This window comes from Acinonyx jubatus, chromosome C2 (genome assembly GCF_027475565.1).
Source record: "Acinonyx jubatus isolate Ajub_Pintada_27869175 chromosome C2, VMU_Ajub_asm_v1.0, whole genome shotgun sequence".
Lineage (NCBI taxonomy): Eukaryota > Metazoa > Chordata > Mammalia > Carnivora > Felidae > Acinonyx > Acinonyx jubatus.
This window is the reverse complement of record NC_069384.1, coordinates 147,479,304-147,499,930: the sequence shown is the minus strand read 5'-3', so window position 1 is coordinate 147,499,930 and position 20,627 is coordinate 147,479,304. Positions and strand designations below refer to the sequence as shown.

General features: G+C 39.6%; 1 protein-coding gene across 13 annotated transcripts in view; it reads right to left on the bottom strand.

Annotated features, from left to right (window-relative positions):
* ULK4 (unc-51 like kinase 4) overlaps nucleotides 1–20,627 on the bottom strand; it is a 571,462-nt gene that overhangs the window by 138,676 nt on the left and 412,159 nt on the right. The window contains exon 35 of one of the 13 annotated variants that reach the window (XM_053221618.1): nucleotides 16,519–17,175. The exons of the other annotated variants lie outside the window; for them this stretch is intronic. Coding sequence (XP_053077593.1) covers nucleotides 17,155–17,175 — 21 coding nt within the window. The 3' untranslated portion in view covers nucleotides 16,519–17,154. Of the gene's footprint in view, nucleotides 1–16,518; nucleotides 17,176–20,627 lie in introns of those variants that run through there. 13 annotated transcript variants of the gene reach the window in all.

Sequence of the window (20,627 nt, the reverse complement as noted above, 5' to 3'; positions counted from 1 at the left end):
AACTGGAAGAAGAAAATTCTCCATAGGAAATCAGTTAAACATAGTTATGGCTTTATTATATAGACGTTTAGCACGAATTCCTTAAGGTAAAGTCTCGGTCTTATAAACTAATGGTTCATTTATTCAAAGAGACTGATCCAGAATTAAAACTAACATGAGAGTGTTTGTCTAAAGTTTTATGCTGTAGGACTTTGTTGCCCCCAAAGCACCTTTACTGGGAGCTCTGCCCCACGCACCTTCGTGATCAGCAAGGCACTGCAGAAGACTCGATCAGCGGGGCTGAAGCAGCAGTTTCCCCACCAATAGAGCTGTTAGGGCAGCTAATTTTAGAGCTACAATGAAATTGCTGGAAATACCCCCGGGTCCATTATTTCAGCACATTAATGAGGCTGTTCACAAAAAGAGTTTATTACAATGAGATAGATGTTTATTAGATCAGTAATATGATTACAGAACATGCTGTATGGGAAGGGCCTCTGGGAGCCGTAGGCAGGATAATTTTGCAGGCATTAAACAAAACAAAAAAGCCAAACATCATTATCAAAACTGCTAACTTCGCTGTATCACGGTTACGGGTAAATATCCACACTATTAAGTATCCACATCATTTTCTTGCTTCAAGAAGAATGATGCATAGGCACGCTTTCTGAGTTTACAAAAAATCAAAGACGTTTTTGGGGGTAGCAAAAATAAAACGAAGCCAACTCAAGAGTGTTTACTGCTCATTTTAAATATGGCCACTTCTAAAGACACCCAGGAATTGTATTTCAAGGCTGTAGCCATAATGTGTTTTTCACTGCATGTTATTGTACTACTGAGTAATAAAGATAATACCACCATCCACAATGATACAACAAAGATAAAAACAGGGGGGTATTTACTATGTGCTAGTAAGTACTACGCTAGTGGCTCTTCACCCATTGCTTCTTTGTCCTCCCAGCAACCCTGTGCGGTGTTACTATGTCCTCCTTTTATTTGATGCAGGAATGGAGACTTACTAACTCCCCCATGGTCATTCAGCTGGTGACCCACAAACCGAACTTCACCACAGGTAAATGAGTGGATGTTCAGAGACGACCCAACTGAATCATGGAAACGCCATTGTGTCTTGCCAAATGGCCTCACGTGCAATGTCAAATGGATTGGATGACTTTGTTTTGTATTCCCTTTATAAAGATGCGATCATTTCTCTTTTTGTTACTGTTGCCTGGACATGGACAGCTCCATGCACGCTATCAGGCTATTAACCCTACTGGCAACAAAGCAAAAGCAGTTTCCACGGTTTAAAAATCTAGCACACATTTTAGGGGGCCGAGATGTTAAAGACCAGACTGACAAAGTAAAATGCAATCAGGATGACCTTGAAGTAGGTCAAGTTTCATATAGATAGATACAAGGACACATGCTACAGACATATCTGTAGACACATAAAATGCATGGCAAATTACCCGTTATCCATCATTGGAGTTTTAAATGGAGTTTTCTGCATCACCCCAAAAGAAACAGCATAACGTGTCTTGAGTCTGACTATTTCTCTCTGATGAACCAATGAAGAAAAGATGTCTTTCCACGGGGGAAACCAGTTCTGAAAATGCTACTTTCTCTGGAGGATCACATAACGTAAAAGGGAGGCTCTGCCGTGTAACACTTGGGGAATACGCCAGAATACTGGAGGCCACTACTCATCTCCATTTCTGTGGTGTAAAAGAATATCTATGGTTTTATCCCCTTTTGTTTACTGTTATTAGGAAGACATCAAATTAGGTTAAAGAGATGAGGGTATCATCGGATACGCTTCGCTACTGTCTCCTAGCAAAGCTCCTACTACTACTGGTCCCAAATATTGAATTTTGGAGTGCAAAGAATAAACATAACCAACTGTATTCAAAGAAATGGTATTTTCATAGGAAATCCAAGTGCTACTCCCACTTATCTACTCATTCTACTGTAAAAGATAAATAGAACCGATTAAGTAAAATCTTAATGGTACACGATGTCTGTAATCTTTCACAAACATGCCACCACATGGACATCCACCTTACTCCTTATAACACAATCATCCCGAATAAATCAAATATCTAAATGTAAAACAAACAAAACATGAAAGCACTAGAAGAAAATATGGGTGAATATAGTTATAACCTTGAAATATGAAGACCTTTAAAACACGACATAAAACTCAACAGTCAGGGGTGCCTGGGTGCCTCAGTGAGTTAAGTGTGACCTTTTGCTCAGGTCATGATCTTGCGGTTCGTGGCTTCAAGCCCCGTGTCGAGCTCTGGGCTGACAGCTCAGAGCCTGGAGCCTGCTTCGGATTCTGTGTCTCTCTCTGTCCCTCCCCCCAGCTCTCTCTGCCCCTCCCCCATTCATGCTCTGTCGCTCTCTCAAAAATAAACAAACATTAAATTAAAAAAAAAAAAAAAAAAACAAGGGGCGCCTGGGTGGCTCAGTCGGTTGAGCGTCTGACTTCAGCTCAGGTCACGATCTCGCGGTCTGTGAGTTCGAGCCCCGCGTCAGGCTCTGGGCGGATGGCTCAGAGCCTGGAGCCTGCTTCCGATTCTGTGTCTCCCTCTCTCTCTGTTCCTCCCCCATTCATGCTCTGTCTCTCTCTGTCTCAAAAATAAACGTTAAAAAAAAAATAAAACACCTCAAAAGTCAAGAAGGAAAATACTAAAGAAATTTCACTACTAAATGGAAACTACTTTTATGGCTAAAATAACAGTAAAAATTAGAAATACAAAGATAAAATGAAAGCTAGTATTTGTTATAACAAAATAAGCTTAATATACAAAAAGCTTTAAAAAAAACAACAGAAAAAGGTAAGCTAAGTAGAAATAAATGGACAAAGATTACACTAAACCAATTTATAGAAAAAAACACACAAATGGTTAACTAACTCATAAAAGAGGATAAACTTCATTCACAATGCAGTGAATACAAGACATCAAAAACCTACAATGTTTCACGTGTCAGAAAGGCAAAATGTTAGCAAAAAAAAAAAAAACCTCAGTATCAGCAAGGCTGTGGGGGAACAGGCAGTTTCTCTTTCAGTGAGAATGAAAATTGGAATTCTACCTTTTGAGGAGGACAATTGGGCAATAAATATCAAAATTAAAAATTTATAACCCTTCCACTTAGCATATTAGACAGGATTCTCCAGAACACAGAGCCAGCAAGAGATATACACGTATGCAGAAGACAGGTTTATTCTGAAGGACTGGCTCACATGATTATGGAGGCTGGCAAGTTCTACAGCCTGCCACAACCACAGGCTGAGGGAAGCTGATGGTCTAGTTCCCATCTAAACCCAAAGGCCAGAAATCCGGGGTTGCCAGGGCAGGGGCGGGGTGGGGGGGGCGGGCAATGGGGTAAAACCTACTCTGAGTCTGAAGAGCCCAGAACCAGGAGCTCCAACGTATGGGGGCAGGAGAATTTAGAGGTTCCAGCTCAAGCACAGAGCAAACTCACCCTTCTTTTCCTTCTCTGTCCTATTTAGACCCTCAAGGGACTGGATGAAGCCCAGTCACGCTGGCGAGGACAATCAGCCTCACTGAGCCTACCATTTGAAATGCCACTCGCTTCCAGAAACACCCTCACAGACACACCCAGAAAAATGTTCCACTCGAAGTCACGCACATTCACTAGAAACTCAGAAGGGAGCTATTCTGCCCATACGTCAGGATGACTGCCTACTTTTTCCTTTTTTGTTTGTGCTTTGTGGTATCATGTATGTGAGACCCTGGCATGGAAATACCTTACTTTATAATTATTTTGTGTTGGTATTTTGTATTTGCTCAGTATTAATGCTCAAAGTGCTTTCAACTAATTATTAAACAATAACTGCTACACAAAAAGGAGTTTAGTTCTTCAATACTCAATTTATGTTTCAGTGATAAATTAAGAGAAACTGATCACTGGGTTAAACATTGAATTTTCTGTATTTGCAGTGTTTCTGCATGATGGATTTTGTAATTATCTTGGTCTCCACATTCCAAACAGCTTTGAGGTCTCATTTACATGAAATGTGAGTTTCCTGGTTTTTTTTTTTTGCCTCAAGTCTATCTTTAATTATGTGCTAAACCATAATTACAAAATAAGTTATGAGTTGAAAATTTTACCCTTCAATTCACACTGACAAAAAGAAAGCTAGAAATAGCTTAACCGCACAACGTACACTTAAATTTACTTCTCTATAAAACGAGAGGTTGTCTGCTCCATTTGAAAATGTGCAGGCCCACAGGCATGCCCCTGATGGTGGAATGATCACAGCCAATGAGCTCTGCATGCCATGTTTTCAGAGGGGTCACACTACTGTTCCTAAAGACGGCTTAATCCCAAGGACAAGCCAACTACAGAAAACCTCCTAGAGACTGCAGGGAATCCAGTCAAAGTGAAAATAAAAGTACCCACTAGAAGATACATACGTATGTTTATAATGCAAAGGAATGATAAACTGACTTCTAAGAAGTACGCTAATGAGGTCAAATCCAACAAGGTCGGTGTTACCCAATTATTTCACCAGATCATGCAGGCATGGCCTAAAGTAAGTCATAAACTGCTAAATAAAATTCTAGAGAAGAATAAATTGTAACTTTGATCTAAATAAGAGGACAATTACTTGTTGGCCCAAGGGATGCTCTATTTTTATTTTACTTGCTTTATTATTTGAGCACAATCAACACGATGCTACATCAGTTGCCTGTGGACAACATTCAACCTCTCTACACGTGGTGCAATGCTCACAACTGTAGCTACCATGTCACGCCACAATGCTACTGCAATATCATGGTCTATATTCCCTAGGCTGTGCTTTTTATTCCCCTCACTTATTCATTCCATAACCGGAAACCTGTACTTCCCACGCCTTGTCACCCATCTCGCTCATTCATCCTCCCGCCCCCTTCCCTCTGGCCACCATCAGTTTGTTCTCTGTATTTATAGGTCTGATTCTGTTTTTTGTTTCCGAGATCTCACACATGTCTAAAATCATATAACATTTGTCTTTCTTAGTTTGACTTATTTCACTTAGCATAATACCCTGTAGGCCCATCCATGTTGTCATAAATGGTGACATCTCATCCTTTTTAACGGCTGAATAATATTCGTGTGTGTGTGTGTGTGTGTGTGTGTGTGTGTGTGTGTGTGTGTGTACACACATCTTCTTCCATTCACTTACTGATGGGACTTTTAGGTTGCTCCCATATTTTGGCTATTGTAAATAATGCTGCAATAAACACAGGGGTGCATATATCTTTTTAAATTAGTGTTTTCATTTTCTTTGGGTAAATACTCAGCAGTGGAGTTACTGGATCATTTAGTAGTTCTATTTTTAAGTTTTTGAGGAACCTCCATACTGTTTTCCACAGTGGCTGGACCAACTTACATTCCCACCAACAATACACAAGGGGTCTTTTTTCTCGATATTCTCCTCAATACTTGTTATTTCTGGTCTTCTTGATTTTAGCCTTTCTGACAGGTGTGAAGTAATATGTCATCGTGGTTTTGATTGGTAGTTCCCTGATGATGAGTGAAACTGAACATCTTTTCATGTGTGTGTTGTCTTCTTTGGAAAAATTCCTATTCAGGTCTTCTCCCCATTTTTTAATCAAAAAAAAATTTTTTGTGCACAGTTCTAGAAGTTCTTCATGTATTTTGGATATTAACCTACTATTAGATACACCAACTGCAAATGCCTTCTCCCATTCAGATTACCTTTTTGTTTTGTTGATGGTTTCCTTTGCTGTGCAAAAGCTTTTTGTTTTGATGTATTCCTAGCAGCTTATTTTTGCTTTTGTTTCCCTTACCTTAGCAGGCATATTTAGAAAAATGCTGTTATGGCCAGTATGAGAGAAAATACCGTCTTTGTGCACTTCTAGAATTTTTACGGTTTCAGTTTTCACATTTAGGTCTTTAATCCTATTTTTGTGTATGGTGTTAAAAAGTGGTCCAGTTTCATTCTTTTGCATATAGCTGTCCAGTTTTCCCAGCACCATTTATTGAAGGGACAGTCTCTTCCTGTGGTATATTGTTACCTACTTTTTCATAGATTACTTATCCATGTAAGCATGGGTTTATTTCTAGGCTCTCTATTCTGTTCCATTGATCCGTGTGTCTGTTTCTGTGCCAGTACCATACTGTTTTGATTACTACAGTTTTATAGTCTATCTTGAAATCTGGAATTAGGTTACTTCCAGCTTTGTCCTGCTTTCTCAGAATTACTTTGGCTATTCAGCGTCTTTTGTGGTTCCATACACATTTTAGTATTATTTGTTCTAGTTCTGTGAAAAACTCTGTTGATAATTTGATAGGGATTGCACTGAATCTGTAAATTGGTTTGGGTGGTATGAACATTTTAACAATATTAATTCCTCCAGTCCATGAGCATGAAATACCTTCCCGTTTGTGTTATTATCAATATTTTTAATCAATGTTTTGATTGATTAAATGTTATAGTTTTCAGAATGCAGGTCTTTTACCTCCTTTCAAGTTTATTCTGAGGTATTCTATTATTTTGGCACAACTGAAAATGGAATTATTTTCTTAATTTCTCTTTTCTTTATTCTTACTTCATTATTAGTGTATAAAAATGCTACTAATTTCTGGGTATTAATTTTGTATCCTGCAACTTTCCTGAATTCATTTATTACTTCTAAAGTTTTTTCACTGCAGTCTTTAGGGTTTTTTTTACGTACAGTATGATGTCATCTGCAAACAGCGACTGTCTAACTTCTTCCTTACCAATATGGATGCCTCTTATTTCTTTTTCTTGTCTGATTGCTGTGGCTAGGACTTCCCAACAGATTCTCTAAAAGTAGGAAAATGGAACTGCATATAACCAATATTTTTGAAGAATATTTCTGGTTGATATGTTTTAAAAACACTATGCCATTTCAAACTGATATTAGGTATTTATCATTATCTCAGGCGAATCTTAAAATCATAGAGTTTGAAGAGGCCCACAGAGCTCTTCTTATCCAACCACTAGTCTGGTGGCAGGAAATGGTCATTTTACCTCCTGGTCAAGCTTTCAAATGAACTGGATGATAATGCTGCCTTTACACACTGTGTCAACTGGTTGCACTGGGTCACTGGATAAGGACAAGGTATGGGCTACCTGCCCCAAAGAGTCTGCTTGGGAAGAGACTGCTGGTGATGTCCTCTGCAGCGAAGGGACACAATCCAGCTCCCTCAGGAAAGTCCTCAAACATCAGTTACAATTAGCAATCATCACAAGTGATACAGATCTAAAAACCTCGTCTTCTTTTTTCTAAAGTCACTAATCTAGTCATTTCAAGGGTATAGCACAGACTCCAAGACATGGAACTGAGTCAGAAAGTAGAAGGACAACATTTTAACGTTCAACCTAGAGTTTTATGCTAAGTCATATCTAGTACTTATTTTGGAGACCCAATATATATATGTGTGTGTATCATAGCACTTACAGAGCTTATTTACCGCCACAGGAAATCCAACCAAATTGTTCTCAGTTTCCACTCAACAGAACAGTATGTTGACCTTTATTGGCAGAGCTGGAGTGAATTCTGTTGATAGCAGCTACTGTGAGAATTGCAGAACTGGTAAATATTTATGAAGTTTTCCTACTGTGCTGGCCACTGGCAAAAAGACGGGGAGGGATGTGTGCTTCTGAGTCACCCAAGAAGCTTGGAGGTACCTATCAGATTTGAGTCTGGCATTTCAAGTCCTATATTTAGGAAAAAATTCACTGTTCACTAAAAATGATAAGGTGTATCTGGAAAAATGCTCAAGATTCTGAAGCTAAAGTACACTCCAGATATTTCTCTCCATCTGATGGAGAGACTGCCAGGTATCTTTAGAGGGAAAAGAGCTAGCAGTAAGATGCTGCCTTGCTTGGTTTCTGTGTCTTAATACACTACACTCTGGGCAGACCAAACAGCCCCCATGGCTCCCACTGACACAGGTAAGGGGTGCCTCTGAGGTTAGGTTCTGGCCACTCTTGGAACGGAGAAAGGTTTCTGAGGCCCAGGTTGAAGGTCAACTGTCCTGTGTGCTCTTAGGAGCATCCCTGCCCCACCTCATGAACACCAAGCCTTTCTGTTTTACCACCTACACCCCAAATGAAAATGGAAACAATCTGAATGCCATCATTGACTTGCTAGAAATGCACGCACATTGATTTGTTAACTCTCCCAAGGAGGAAATCCAAGCCTAATATTTTGATTTCAATTAAAGGAATTTTAAGCAGTGTCAAGCAAATGGAATGACTTCTTGAAGGGATGTGAGGAAGAGATTCTATCTATTTTTTTAAGCCCTTTCAGTCCTTACGTTTTCTTTCAACCTGTTCTATCAAATATCAGGAGAGGGGTAGTGAAATCTCTGACTAAAATTGCATTTATCTTTTCATCCTTGTACTTCCAACACGATTTTGTTTCATGTAGTTTATTTAGGACTAGTATGTCTACTTGATTAACTGATCACTTTATCATGAGAAAACAACCTTCCTGGGCGCCTGGGTGGTTCAGTCAGTCAAGCATCTGACTCTTGATTTCAACTCGGGTCATGATCTCAGTTTGTGAATTCAAGCCCCACCCTGGGCTCCGCGCTGACAGCACTGAGCCTGCAGGGCACTCTCTTTCTCAAAAATACACATTAAAAAAAGAAAGAAAATGACCTTCTATATCCCTAGTAATATTCTTTGATCTGAAATCCACTTTGTCTCATATTAAAATAGTCACTCCAGCTTTCTCTGGACTCGTATTAGTAGGGCACATCTTCTTCCATTCTTTTTCTTTTAACCTACTCATGTCATTATGTTTACAGTAAGTTTCTTTTAGGCAGTATATAGTTGGCTCTTGGTTCTTGACCCAATATGACAATTACTGACTTTCATTTGCGGTGCTTAGACTGGTTACATTTTTTGTGATTGTTCATCCTGTTAGGTTTAAGTCTATCTTTTTGCCATTTGTTTTCTATTTGTTCCAGAAGTTTCTGTTTTCGTTTTTCTCTCCCTTTTTTTGTCTTCTCTTTAATAAAATATTTTTTATTATTCATCTCCTTGGTTGATTAGAGTTATGACTCTCTTGTGCAGTGGCTGCATTAGAGTTTAATAGTATCATCTTTAACATAACAAAGTCGACCTCTCAAGTCATATTACAGAATTTCACATTAGTGGAAGAATCGTTCAGTAGTAGACTTTCACTTTTTCCCTTCCAGATTTTGCATTTTACGTACACACATGCTTTTATAAAGCTCACAATACACATAGCTATCTGTGGTTTAAATGGTCAATTATCCTTGGGAGAGATGCTAGACACTGTGAATTTAACCCTGTTGAGCGCTTGATATATGTGCATTCCTGAAAATACTTGTGAGGTTTGTTTTCCCCTTGGAGGCAGTTCTGTTAATTAGAAACAGTTCGATCCCTTCAGATCTTGTTTTTATGATGTGTTAGGTGGGTCTGGAGCAGCATTCAGTCTAGGACTAATTATTCCCCACCGCTGAGCCAAGATCTTCCTGAGTATCTTTTCCAATGTTCCATGAATTAAGAATTTTTTCCAGTCTGTCTGATGGGAAAAAGAACTATTTTTGCCCATGTGTGAGTAACTGACACTACTCTCTAATCCTTATGGGTGTTTTGGTCCCTGGCCTTGGGTTGCTGCCTCACACACACATACCCTGCAGAATATCTAAGAGAAACCCTCTGTAGATCTCTGAGGTTCTCTCCTTGTGCAATTTTCTTTTTTTTTTTTTAAGAAATTTTTTAATGTTTATTTATTTTTGAGGGGGGGGGGAAAGGGAGGGGCAGAGAGAGAGGAAAACACAGAATCTGAAGCAGGCTCCACGCTCTGAGCCATCAGCACGTAGCCCGATGCGGGGCTTGAATGCATGACCTGAGCTGAGGTCAGATACCCAACCGACTGAGCCACCCAGGTGCCCCTCCCTTGTGCAACTTCCTGTCCTGGGCACCCTGGTCACCTCGTTCTGTTCCTCCTCTCAGCTTCATCGCAACTCAGTACTCAGGCTGAAACAAAAACTCTGATAGCACGCTCTTGCTTAAAATTCTTCCAAAAATGCACCATTATTGCCCCAGAATGAGACTAAACACAGCTATGTTGGATGATCCACATTAGAAAAAACGATGCCTCAGTTTCCCGTAGATTCTTCAAAATAACCTGAGAGCTGGCTCTCTGTGACATAAACGCTTGAAGAACTGAGAGACAGGGAAGTGGCCAAACTACAAGAAGGGCTCACAACTGGGAAACAAGGGGCAGGCCACACAGGGCAGGTTTCAGAAGGGACTATCAGGAGGCAGTGCCTAAGAGCTAGGGACACTGAACTCCAAGCGCCACACTCTTGGGAAACAAGATAACCTTCAAGAATTTTACAGCGGAAAGTCAATTCAGGGAGAAGGGCTTTTGTAGTAAAAAAAAAAAAAAAAAAAAAAAAAAGTGATGGCATATGGGAGCCAGATTTCTTCCTTTCTCGAAGTCCTTAATTTTTAATTTTTTATTCTGATACCGTTTGGGACTTAAATGAGCTACAACGAATAGGAAAGATGAGTGCACTTTACTGCCCTAAATAGTAACATCTTATAGAACCATAGTATAGTTACTACAAACAAGAATTGAACGTGGAGACATTATTATTAACGAATTTATAGACCTTACTCGAGTTTCGCCAGTTTTTCCACTAATGTCCAGGATCCAAGCCGGATTCAGATAGGATTTAGCTGCTGTGCCTCCTTAGTCTCCTCCAACTTGTGATAGTCTGTCTAGTCTTTCTTGGATTTTACTGACCTCCACACTGCTGAAGACGAGTGGCCAGTTAGTGTGGAAGATACTTTGATTTGTCTGATGTTTTCTCGTGATTAAATCTTGGTAATGCTTTTTTTTTCCCCCCCCAGGAATACCAGAGAAGTGATGTTGTACATTTTTTAGTGCATTCTATACCAGTAGGTACAGGATGTCCATAAAGCTTATCACTGGTGATACTAACTTTGATCGCTTGCTTAGAGTGGTGACAGTTTCGTGCACTGTAACAATCAAAATTGTTTCTTTTGTATCTTGCGGAGAAGTAACTTGAGATTTTATTTCTTATTTCTCATTCTACGTTTACCCACTAATTTCAGCATCCGTTGAGAATGCCAGGTTTCATCTGACTTAAAAAAAATAAAGTGATAATGGTTATTTAATTAAGATTTACACTTAGTAAAAAGGCTTACATATTTTTTTCGCTATCTGTCCCCGACAACTTTGCAAAGTGCATTTCTTTAGAACACCCTGAGTTCCAACCCTACCGTTACCTTCAGAGCCTCAAACGTCCAATGATAATTTATGCCAATTAGTATGTCCTCTACCTGGGATGCACAGTCCTTCGGTCCTTCACCCATCCTCACGCCACATGTGGTTGGCACATTGTCAACCCATTCTTCCAACAAAATTAAAAAAGCCCTGGAGGATCTGGGTAAGAGTAAAAGGCAGCAGGAATCTGTCTCCCCACTTAGACAACAACTGCAGTAGCAGAATCTGTCCGATGCAACTACTCTGGAATTCTGGAACCTACTGAAGGCTTACAACGACAGAAGAAGGCTTGGACAGTAAATTGAGGTTAATTTTGTTCAATTCCAGCTCTCAGCACAGTGGTAGTTACCCATTCCCCACCCCAAGCCCCATGGCAGACAGTCATTCATGTGTTTTGGGGGCAGCTTATAGACACTAGCATAGACAAAAAGGATTCAGTCCTCCAAATATCAGGAATCTGTTCTTTAATCACTGACTGCTACTGCTTCTGATCACAGAGGTGCAGGCAAAAAGGCAGCCACTCTTATTATACCTCCCTCACTGTGGCAAGTTCCTCTCCCTCTAGATAAAGTGACTTCCATATTTAAAAGACAGCATCCTTCTCCCTCACCTCTCCTCCCAACGTCCCCCCACCTCATTTTTCTGTTTTCCCTCTTTTGAAAACCAGACGGTAAAAAGCAACTACACATACTGAGAAAATCAGAAAGTCACCAGTTGTGCCTGGGGAAAGGCGCACGCTCGGAAAAGACCTGAAAAGACCTTGTATTCACACAGGAAACTGATCCTTAGCATCAAGACAGCCTACAGCAACCACAAACATAAGTAAATGAACAACAAGAAAAAAATAGCAAACCCTGGGGAAGTTGGAAAATCTAATTGACGGAGTTATCATTATTAGATTCAAATGTCCAGCTCTCACAAATTTTTTTAAGACAGCATGGCATACGAAGAAATAGGTGAACATGGCACATTCAAAAGAGAAAAGTAAATAAACAGCAACTGTCCCTGAAAAAACCCTAATGGCAAATGTACTAGACAAATGCTTTAAAGCAACAATCTTAAATATGCTCTAAAAGTACTAAAGGAAGGTGTATGGAAAAGTCAAGGAAACAGTGTATGAACAAGATGGAAACATAAATAAAAAGAAAAATCTAAAAAAGAAACCAAAAAGAAATTATGGAGGTGAAAAGTACAATAAATGAACTGGAAAATACACCAGGGAGATTCAAAGGCAGATTTGAGCAGGAGGAAAGAATTAGTGAACATTAAGATAGGAAAATGAGTATTATCGAGGCTGGGAAACAGAAAGAAATAGATTGAAGAAACGTGAACAGAGCCTAACAGACCTATAGAGCACCATCAAGTAGACCAATATGCACACTGTGGAAGTTTGAGAAGAAAAAGAAAGAGAAAGGGGTAGACAGAATATTTGAAGAAAGATTGGTTGAAAATTTTCCACATTTGATGAAAGATATGAATATAAACATCCAAGAAGTTCAATCAATTCCAAGTAAAATGAACTAAAAAAAAAAACCCACTGAGACACACTATACTTATAATTTCAAAGGCCAAAGACAAAGAGAATCTTGGAAGCATGAAAAGAGAAGTGACCTAACTCTCAATAGATTTAAAAAGATAGATGGGGTGCCTGGGTGGGTCAGTCGGTTGAGCATCCAACTCCTCAGGTCATAATCTCACAGTTTCATGTGTTCAAGCCAGGCATCAGCTCTGTATTGATGGTGCAGAGTCTGCTTGGGATTCTCTCTCTCTCTCTCTCTCTCTCTCTCTCTCTCTCTGCCTCTCCCCTGCTCATTCACGCTCTCTCTTTTTCTCAAAATAAATACATAAATAAAAATTTAAAAAAATAGGTATCATACAAATGATCTTGTCCAAAAACAACAGGATGAAGTTAGAAAACAGTGATAAAACAAAAACTAAAAAATTCCCAAATTTATGGAAATTAATAAATAAACAACCAATGGATCAAAGAAGAAATCATAAGGCAAGGTAGAAACTACTCAGAGATGAAGGAAAATGAAAACACAACATACCAAAACTTATGAGACATAGCAAAATCAATGCTAAGGGGGAAATTTATAGCTATGAATGCTTATATTAAAAAAGATATTTCAAATCAACAACCTAACTTTACAACTCAAGAAACTAGGGGGAAAGAAAAAGAAAAACTCAACCCAAAGCTAGGAGAAGGGATAAAACAAAAAACATTAGAGCAGAGATAAGTGAAATAAAGAACAGAAGAAGAGTGAAAAATCAATGAAACCAAAAGCTGGTTCTTTTAAAAGATTAACAGAATGGACACACCTTTAGCCAGATGGACAGAAAAAAAAGAGAGAAAAGACTCGAATTACTGAAACCAAAAATTAAAATGGGAATATTATAGCCAATTATGCAGAATTAAAAAGGATTAGAAGACCGTACTAAGAACAACTGTAAGCCAACAAATTGGATAACCTAGAAGAAATGGACAAATTCCTAGACAAATGGACAAATTCCTGGACAAATACAGAACCTACCAAAAACTAAATCACAAATAAATAGAGAATGTGAATAGAAGTACAACTAGTAAAGACTTTCGATCAATAATCGAAAATCTTGTGACAAAGAAAAGCCCTGGACCTGATGGCTTCACTGGTGAATTCTATCAAACATTAAAAAAAAAAAAAAAGGCACGAATACTAATTTGTCTCAAAACTTTCCCCCAAATTGAAGGAAACATTTCCCAACTTGTTTTGAGAGACCAGGATCATCCTGATGCCCAAGTCAGACAAGGACACTACAAGAAAACTACAGATTAATATCCCTGATAAACACTGATGCAAAAATCCTCTAAAAAAAAAAAAAAAACAACAAACAAAACTGTAGCAAACCTAATTCAGCAACAGCATATTAAAAGTACTAGATGTCATGAACAAGTGGGATTTATTCCTGGGATGCAAGAATGACTCTACATATAAAAAGGGATCAATGTAATACACTATAATCTACCCAAAGCAACCTACAGAGTCGGTGCAATCCCTATCAAAATCCCGACGATGTTTTCTCTAGATACAGAAAAACCCCTCTACAAATTCATATGGAATCTCAAATGGCTCCAAATAGCCAAGACAATCTTGAAAAAGAACAACAAAACTAGATGATTCAGACTTCTTGATTTTATTTTTTTTATTATTTTTTTTTAACGTTTATTTATTTTTGAGACAGAGAGAGGCAGAGCATGAACGGGGGAGGGACAGAGAGAGAGGGAGACACAGAATCGGAAGCAGGCTCCAGGCTCTGAGCCATCAGCCCAGAGCCCGACGCGGGGCTCGAACTCACAGACCGCGAGATCGTGGCCTGAGCTGAAGTCGGACGCTTAACCGACTGAGCCACCCAGGCGCCCCCAGACTTCTTGATTTTAAAGCTTACTATAAAACTACAGTGATTAGGGCCGCCTGGGTGGCTCAGTCAGTTGAGTGTCTGATTCTTGATTTAGACTCAGGTCATGATCCCAGGGTTGTGGGATTGAGGCCCTTGTTAGGTTGGGCATGGAGCCTGCTTAAGATACTCTCTTTCCTTCTGCCCCTCTCCCCTGCTAGCACACTCTCTAGAACAAACAAACAAACAAAAAAACCCCAAAACTATAGTACTTCAATCATTGCAGTCCTGGCATACAGACTGACATAGAGACCAACAGAACATAGAATAGAGAGTCCAGAAATAAATCCTTACACACACACACACACACACACACACACACACACACACACACACACCTTGTTTTTGACAAGGTGCCAAGAACATCCAATGGGAAAAGGACAGTCTTTCCAACAAATGATGCTGAGAAAACTGGTACCCACTTTCAAACGAATGAAGGTAGACCTAACACCATATACAGAAATTAAATCAAAATGGATCAAAGACTGAAATCTAATACCTAAAACTATGAAATTCTTAGAAGAAACGTTGGGCGAAAGCTTCATGACACTGGATTTGGCAACAATTTCTTGGATATGGCACCAAAGGCACAGGCAACAGATGAAAAATTTTCACAGGCACACTGGACTTCATGAAAATTTGGGGCATCAAAAGATACTATCCACATTTTTTTTAAGTTTATCTATTCATTTTGAGAGAGAGGGAGAGAGAATCCCAAGCAGGCTCTGCACGGTCAGCACAGAGCCCAACACAGGGCTTGAACCCGCAAAATTGGAACATCATGACCTGAGCTGAAACCAAGAGTTGGACACTTAACTAAGTGAGCCACCCAGGCACCCCTATCAACATAATTTTTAAAAATCAACTGGGTTGCCTAGGTGGCTTAGTCGGTTAAGCATCCAACTTCAGCTCAGGTCATGATCTTGCGGTTCATGGGTTGGAGCCCCGTGTCAGGCTCTGTGCTGACAGCTCGGAGTCTGGACCCTTTTTCAGATTCTGTGTCTCTCTCTCCGCTCCTCCCCTGCTCGCACTCTCTCTCTCTCTCTCTCAAAGATAAATAAACATTTCAAAAAATTAAAAATCAGTCTACAGAATGGAATAAAATGTTTTCAAATAACATATTTAAAATGGATTAATATCCAGAATATATAGGGAGTTCTTAAAAATCAACAACAAAAAGTCAACCGGATTAAAAAATGGCAAAACCCTTGAATAGAAATTTCTACAAGAAGATATTCAAGTGACAATACGCACACGAAAAGAAGCTCAACAATACTAATAATTAGGGAAATGCAAGTCAAAACTATAATGAGATATCACCTCCCATCCATTAGGATGCCTACTATCAACAAGACAGAAAACGACAAGCTGGTTTGTTTGGATATAGAGAACTGTGTACTCTTGCATACTATTGATGGGAATGTAAAATGGAATGGCTTCCATGGAAAACAGATAGTGGCTCTTCAAAAAATTAAAAACAGCATTATCACAGGATCTGGCAATTCTGTTTCCGGGTATATATTCCAAAGAACTGAAAGCAGAGTCTGAAAGGACATTTGTACATCCGAGTTCACAGCAGGGTAATCCACAACAGCTAGGAGTGGGAAGGAACCTAAGCATCCATCAGCAGATGAATGGATAAGCAAAATGCAGGACACGCACACAATGGAATATTATTTAGCCTCAAAAAGCAAGGGAATCCTAACACATGGATGAACCCTGAGGACATTATGCTGAAAGACGCCAGTCACAAAATGACAAATACTGTATGACTCCGTTATGCGAAGTACTTAGAGTAGTCAAATCATAGAAACAGGAAGTAGAATGGTGGCTGCCAGGGGCTGGGGTAAAAAGGAATGGGAGGTTCTTGCTTAATGGGTATAGACTATCAGTTTCACAAGATAACAAGAGATGTCGAGATGGACAGTAGAGATGACTGTACAACATTATGAATATATTTAGTAACAGTGAACTGTATACCAAAAATGGTTCACGTGGTAAATTTTAGGTTTATTTTACCACAAGAAAAAACAAACTGGAAAAAAATTCAACCAGCCCTTCATCCTTGGCCCAACTCACGTAGTTAGTTGTTCCCTCCACGGGCCCGAGGGCGCCTGTAAGCCTATTAGAGGCTTTGCTATCTTTTGTTGTGTGATGAATTGGCTAGTCTGCGGCCGTTCCTTGATCTTATGCATAATGCTTATGAAGATATACTGGAGATCCCGTATATTTTCGGAGGAGTATACTCTGGATCTCTGTGACTCAAGAATCTATTGTCAGGAAGCTGCAAGTCTCTGGCTGAAACTGCTGCTCCACACTTCACTGAAAGAAAACTTGTCCTGAGGACACTGTGGAGGACGAAGCGGAAGGCGACTTCGCGTTGTAACAACCACCACAACAAAGACCAGCTGTTGGCTGACGGCAAAGGGAGGTCTCTCATTCACGAGAGGGTAGTAGGAAGCTGGGAAAGGGCAGAGAAGATAGAAATTCGATAGTATAAATTGTTTTCTGCTGAGTAAGATGGGGTTCTATAAGGTAGAAAGGAGCACTTAAAACCTTTTATGATTATGAAAGTAACACATGTTCAATTTGCAAAAGCTGAAAGCTACAGACGGTACTAAAAAAATAGAAATCACATGTCCTCCTACCACCCAGAGTTAACCACTGCAGAGTACGTCTGTCCTGACTACCTACTCGGCATGGTAGGAGGGGACCGCAAAAATGACCAGGCAAATCTTAACCATGCAAAACGAGCTTAACGAGTGGGGAAGTTACAACTGTGCCATGACCCTTAAAGTTTATCAAAACATTAAAAACTTTCAATACCAAGATTAAGTGTGTGTGTGTCTTATAAACGTGCAGAAGAATACATAAACAGTAAACCTGATACTTACTGCTGTAATCCAAAACATTACAAACAGTGAGAATTAAGGGTTTGTTTTCGTTTTTGTCGTTCTGAAAAAATACTTCTCAAGAGTAGTTTGAATGGTGCTTGCTGCTTTTCGGTCACGTAACTCACCATACAGAGAGAGCATTTTTTCTATGCCTTGGGCAACTGTCATGCTCCTTTCTAACTCTGGCTCACCTCCCAACATTTTATCCTTTATGCTTTCACTGTTGGAAAATATCTCCCAGGATTCTCGTAATGTGAAGGTTTTCTTGTTTTTGTTTTTGCCTTTTTTTTTTCTTTTTGCCTGCCTTGCTCCCTCTGAGACTCCCTTCTTTTCTTCAAAATCACTTTCCTCATTTATGTAGATGACTTCACTTCCACTAAGTTCCTCTGGCCGCCTATCTAGAACCTCTTAACCATTGTCAACATTCCTGACGTCTGCTGTTCCTCCTGCAACTCCGTTTACATTAGTTTCAAATTTCCCTTGCATCATTAATCGCTTTTAGCTTCTTTGCTGCCCTTCTGTCTTTGTTGCACAATTCTCTCAATTATCTGCTTTTGTACAATGCTTCATAGGTTTATCATTGGAAGACAAGGAGGCAACGTAACTACATGCTTTGCTGCGTGTGAACTAAATAATACATGTAAGTGACCAATCGCTGGCAGATTTTCACGTAAGTGCACGACTGGTCACTGATGATGATGCACATCAATTATGTACATGCGGATTTTTTCACTGAAGAGCTAGCAGCAAAGTCTGTACTTCACGCAATTACTCAGAGTGAATCCAACAAAGTGACTGAAAACCCAACGATCTTGCGGAGGACTGTTGTTATCTCGCTGAAATTTGTACATATTAAAGCCCCGTGAAAGTAAAGGATTGCCGGGGCGCCTGGGTGGTTGAGTCGCTTGGGCGTCCGACTTTGGCTCAGGTCGTGATCTCACGGTTCGTGGGTTTGAGTCCCACATCGGGCCCTGTGCTGACAGCTCAGAGCCTGAAGCCTGCTTCAGATTGTGTGTCTCCCTTTCTCTCGGCCCCCTCCCCGCTTATACTTGGTCTCTCCCACTCTCTCAAAAATAAATAAACATTAAAAAAAAAAAGTAAGGGTTGCCTATGTGAGCATCATGACATACAGTAATTATAAAATGATGCTAATTTAAAATATATATACATTTGTGAATACATGTGAATTTTTTATGATACATACTTTAAACTTTATTACATTTTACGTTAGCATCCTACAATTAATATATATTCTGATATTTTCCTTAGCCTTATGTTACAAATATTTCCCCATGCTGTTAAATATGCTTGGGAAATATATTTAATAGCATAACAGCATTCTACCCTAAGAATGGAAATTATTTAATTTCTAACTGAGCAACACAGAGGTTATTACCAAAGTGTTTGATACCAAAGATAAAGCTGTGAAAATACCTGTTTACACAGGTCATTCAATATTTCTCTATTTTCTGTGCATAAATTTTCTAGAAGTGGAATGACTATATTAGGGAATATAAATAATTTTAAGGCTTTTGATATGGACCTATGTATATTTTTATTTACCTCTTTTTGTCCCCAAAGTAAGCTTCTAACTTTGAAGCCCGTATTGCATTTTTAAAAATTAATTTTCTGGGGCGCCTGGGTGGCTCAGTCAGTTATGCATCTGACTTTGGCTCAGGTCATGATCTCACGGTTGGTGGGTTTGAATCCCACAACAGGCTCCGTGCTGACACTGTGGAGACTGCTCAGCATTCTCTCTCTCTTTCTCTCTGCCCCTCTCCCATTCACACTCTTTCTTTCTCTCAAAATAAATCAATAAATTTAAAAAATTTAATTTTCTGTTATTCATAGTGTGCTTAAATGCATTCAGTGAAATTAACATTGGATATTTGCACTTTTGTTGTTGTGAATTGTCCACTCCAATCTTTTGCCCACTTTTCTTCTGGGATATTTCTAGGTAATTTAAGTGGCCTCTTCCTAAACATCACCTCTTTACAGACACTGCTTCAAAAATGGACAAGTGTGGAACTTCAAAAACTGCAGGCTGTTATTGCCTTCTGGTCATTTGTTACATAAGTGAGATGTGCAAATACAAAACCAAACAATTCTGATGTGTTTCTGGCTAGTTCTAATAACGTTTGGAGCCAGTTATAAGAGTCCAATTAGTAACACTCACTTTTCTCACGGAGGCACATAAAACACTCAACCATTAATTATTAAGTCAAGACAAGCGTGCTGGGAACAAAGAATAAAGTACACCCCAAAAACCTTTATTAACTAGACTTTGATTTTGGCATGACCCATGTTTCACAGTTCCACATTCAGTTCTGTTTCTGTCCCTCAAACTTCCTCTTTTTCTTCCATTGGTCTGCCCTGCTGCCCCGATCTTCTTTTGTGAAACACGTGACATGCTTTCATGTTAAAGCATCACTATTTGAAAGAAGGCTTGAAAAGAGGGCAATAAGAATACAGGAGTTTGGGTAATCAACGGGAGAGAACGATCTTTAGAGGGGTTGCTTTCTGGCACCCCCACCGCATAACTGAATGCTTGCCTACTCAACTTCACGCCGGCGGCTCTGGCCAACAACAAAATGCCATTAAAAAAGCCTACCACTATACTGCAACCTCTTCAAGAAAAGGTATAGGAAGTCATGGCAGAAAACACACCTGCAGCTTGGGGATGTTTCTTTCCTACAGCTCCCCAAGTGCAAACGCTGAATGTCAGAATCCTGCGTTGGGGGTCGGCGGGGGGGAGTCTCCTTTCAGAGAAAGTAATGATACTGAAGCTTCTATTTTGATGGCTCAGAGGATTTTATGCTCACTGCTGCTGTGGTGATTCCAGGGCTGGGTTTTTATATTTTGCAGTTACTATAAGTATAGCAATTTTCCAGAAACAGACGTCCTTGGGCAATGCTACCTGCCCTTTTGTATCCTTTCCTGTCAATCTAAGGTAGGATATGGGTTATTTCAGGAATATAGGCTTCCCGCTGAAGGTCAGGGCAACTCCTGCCAAGAAAGA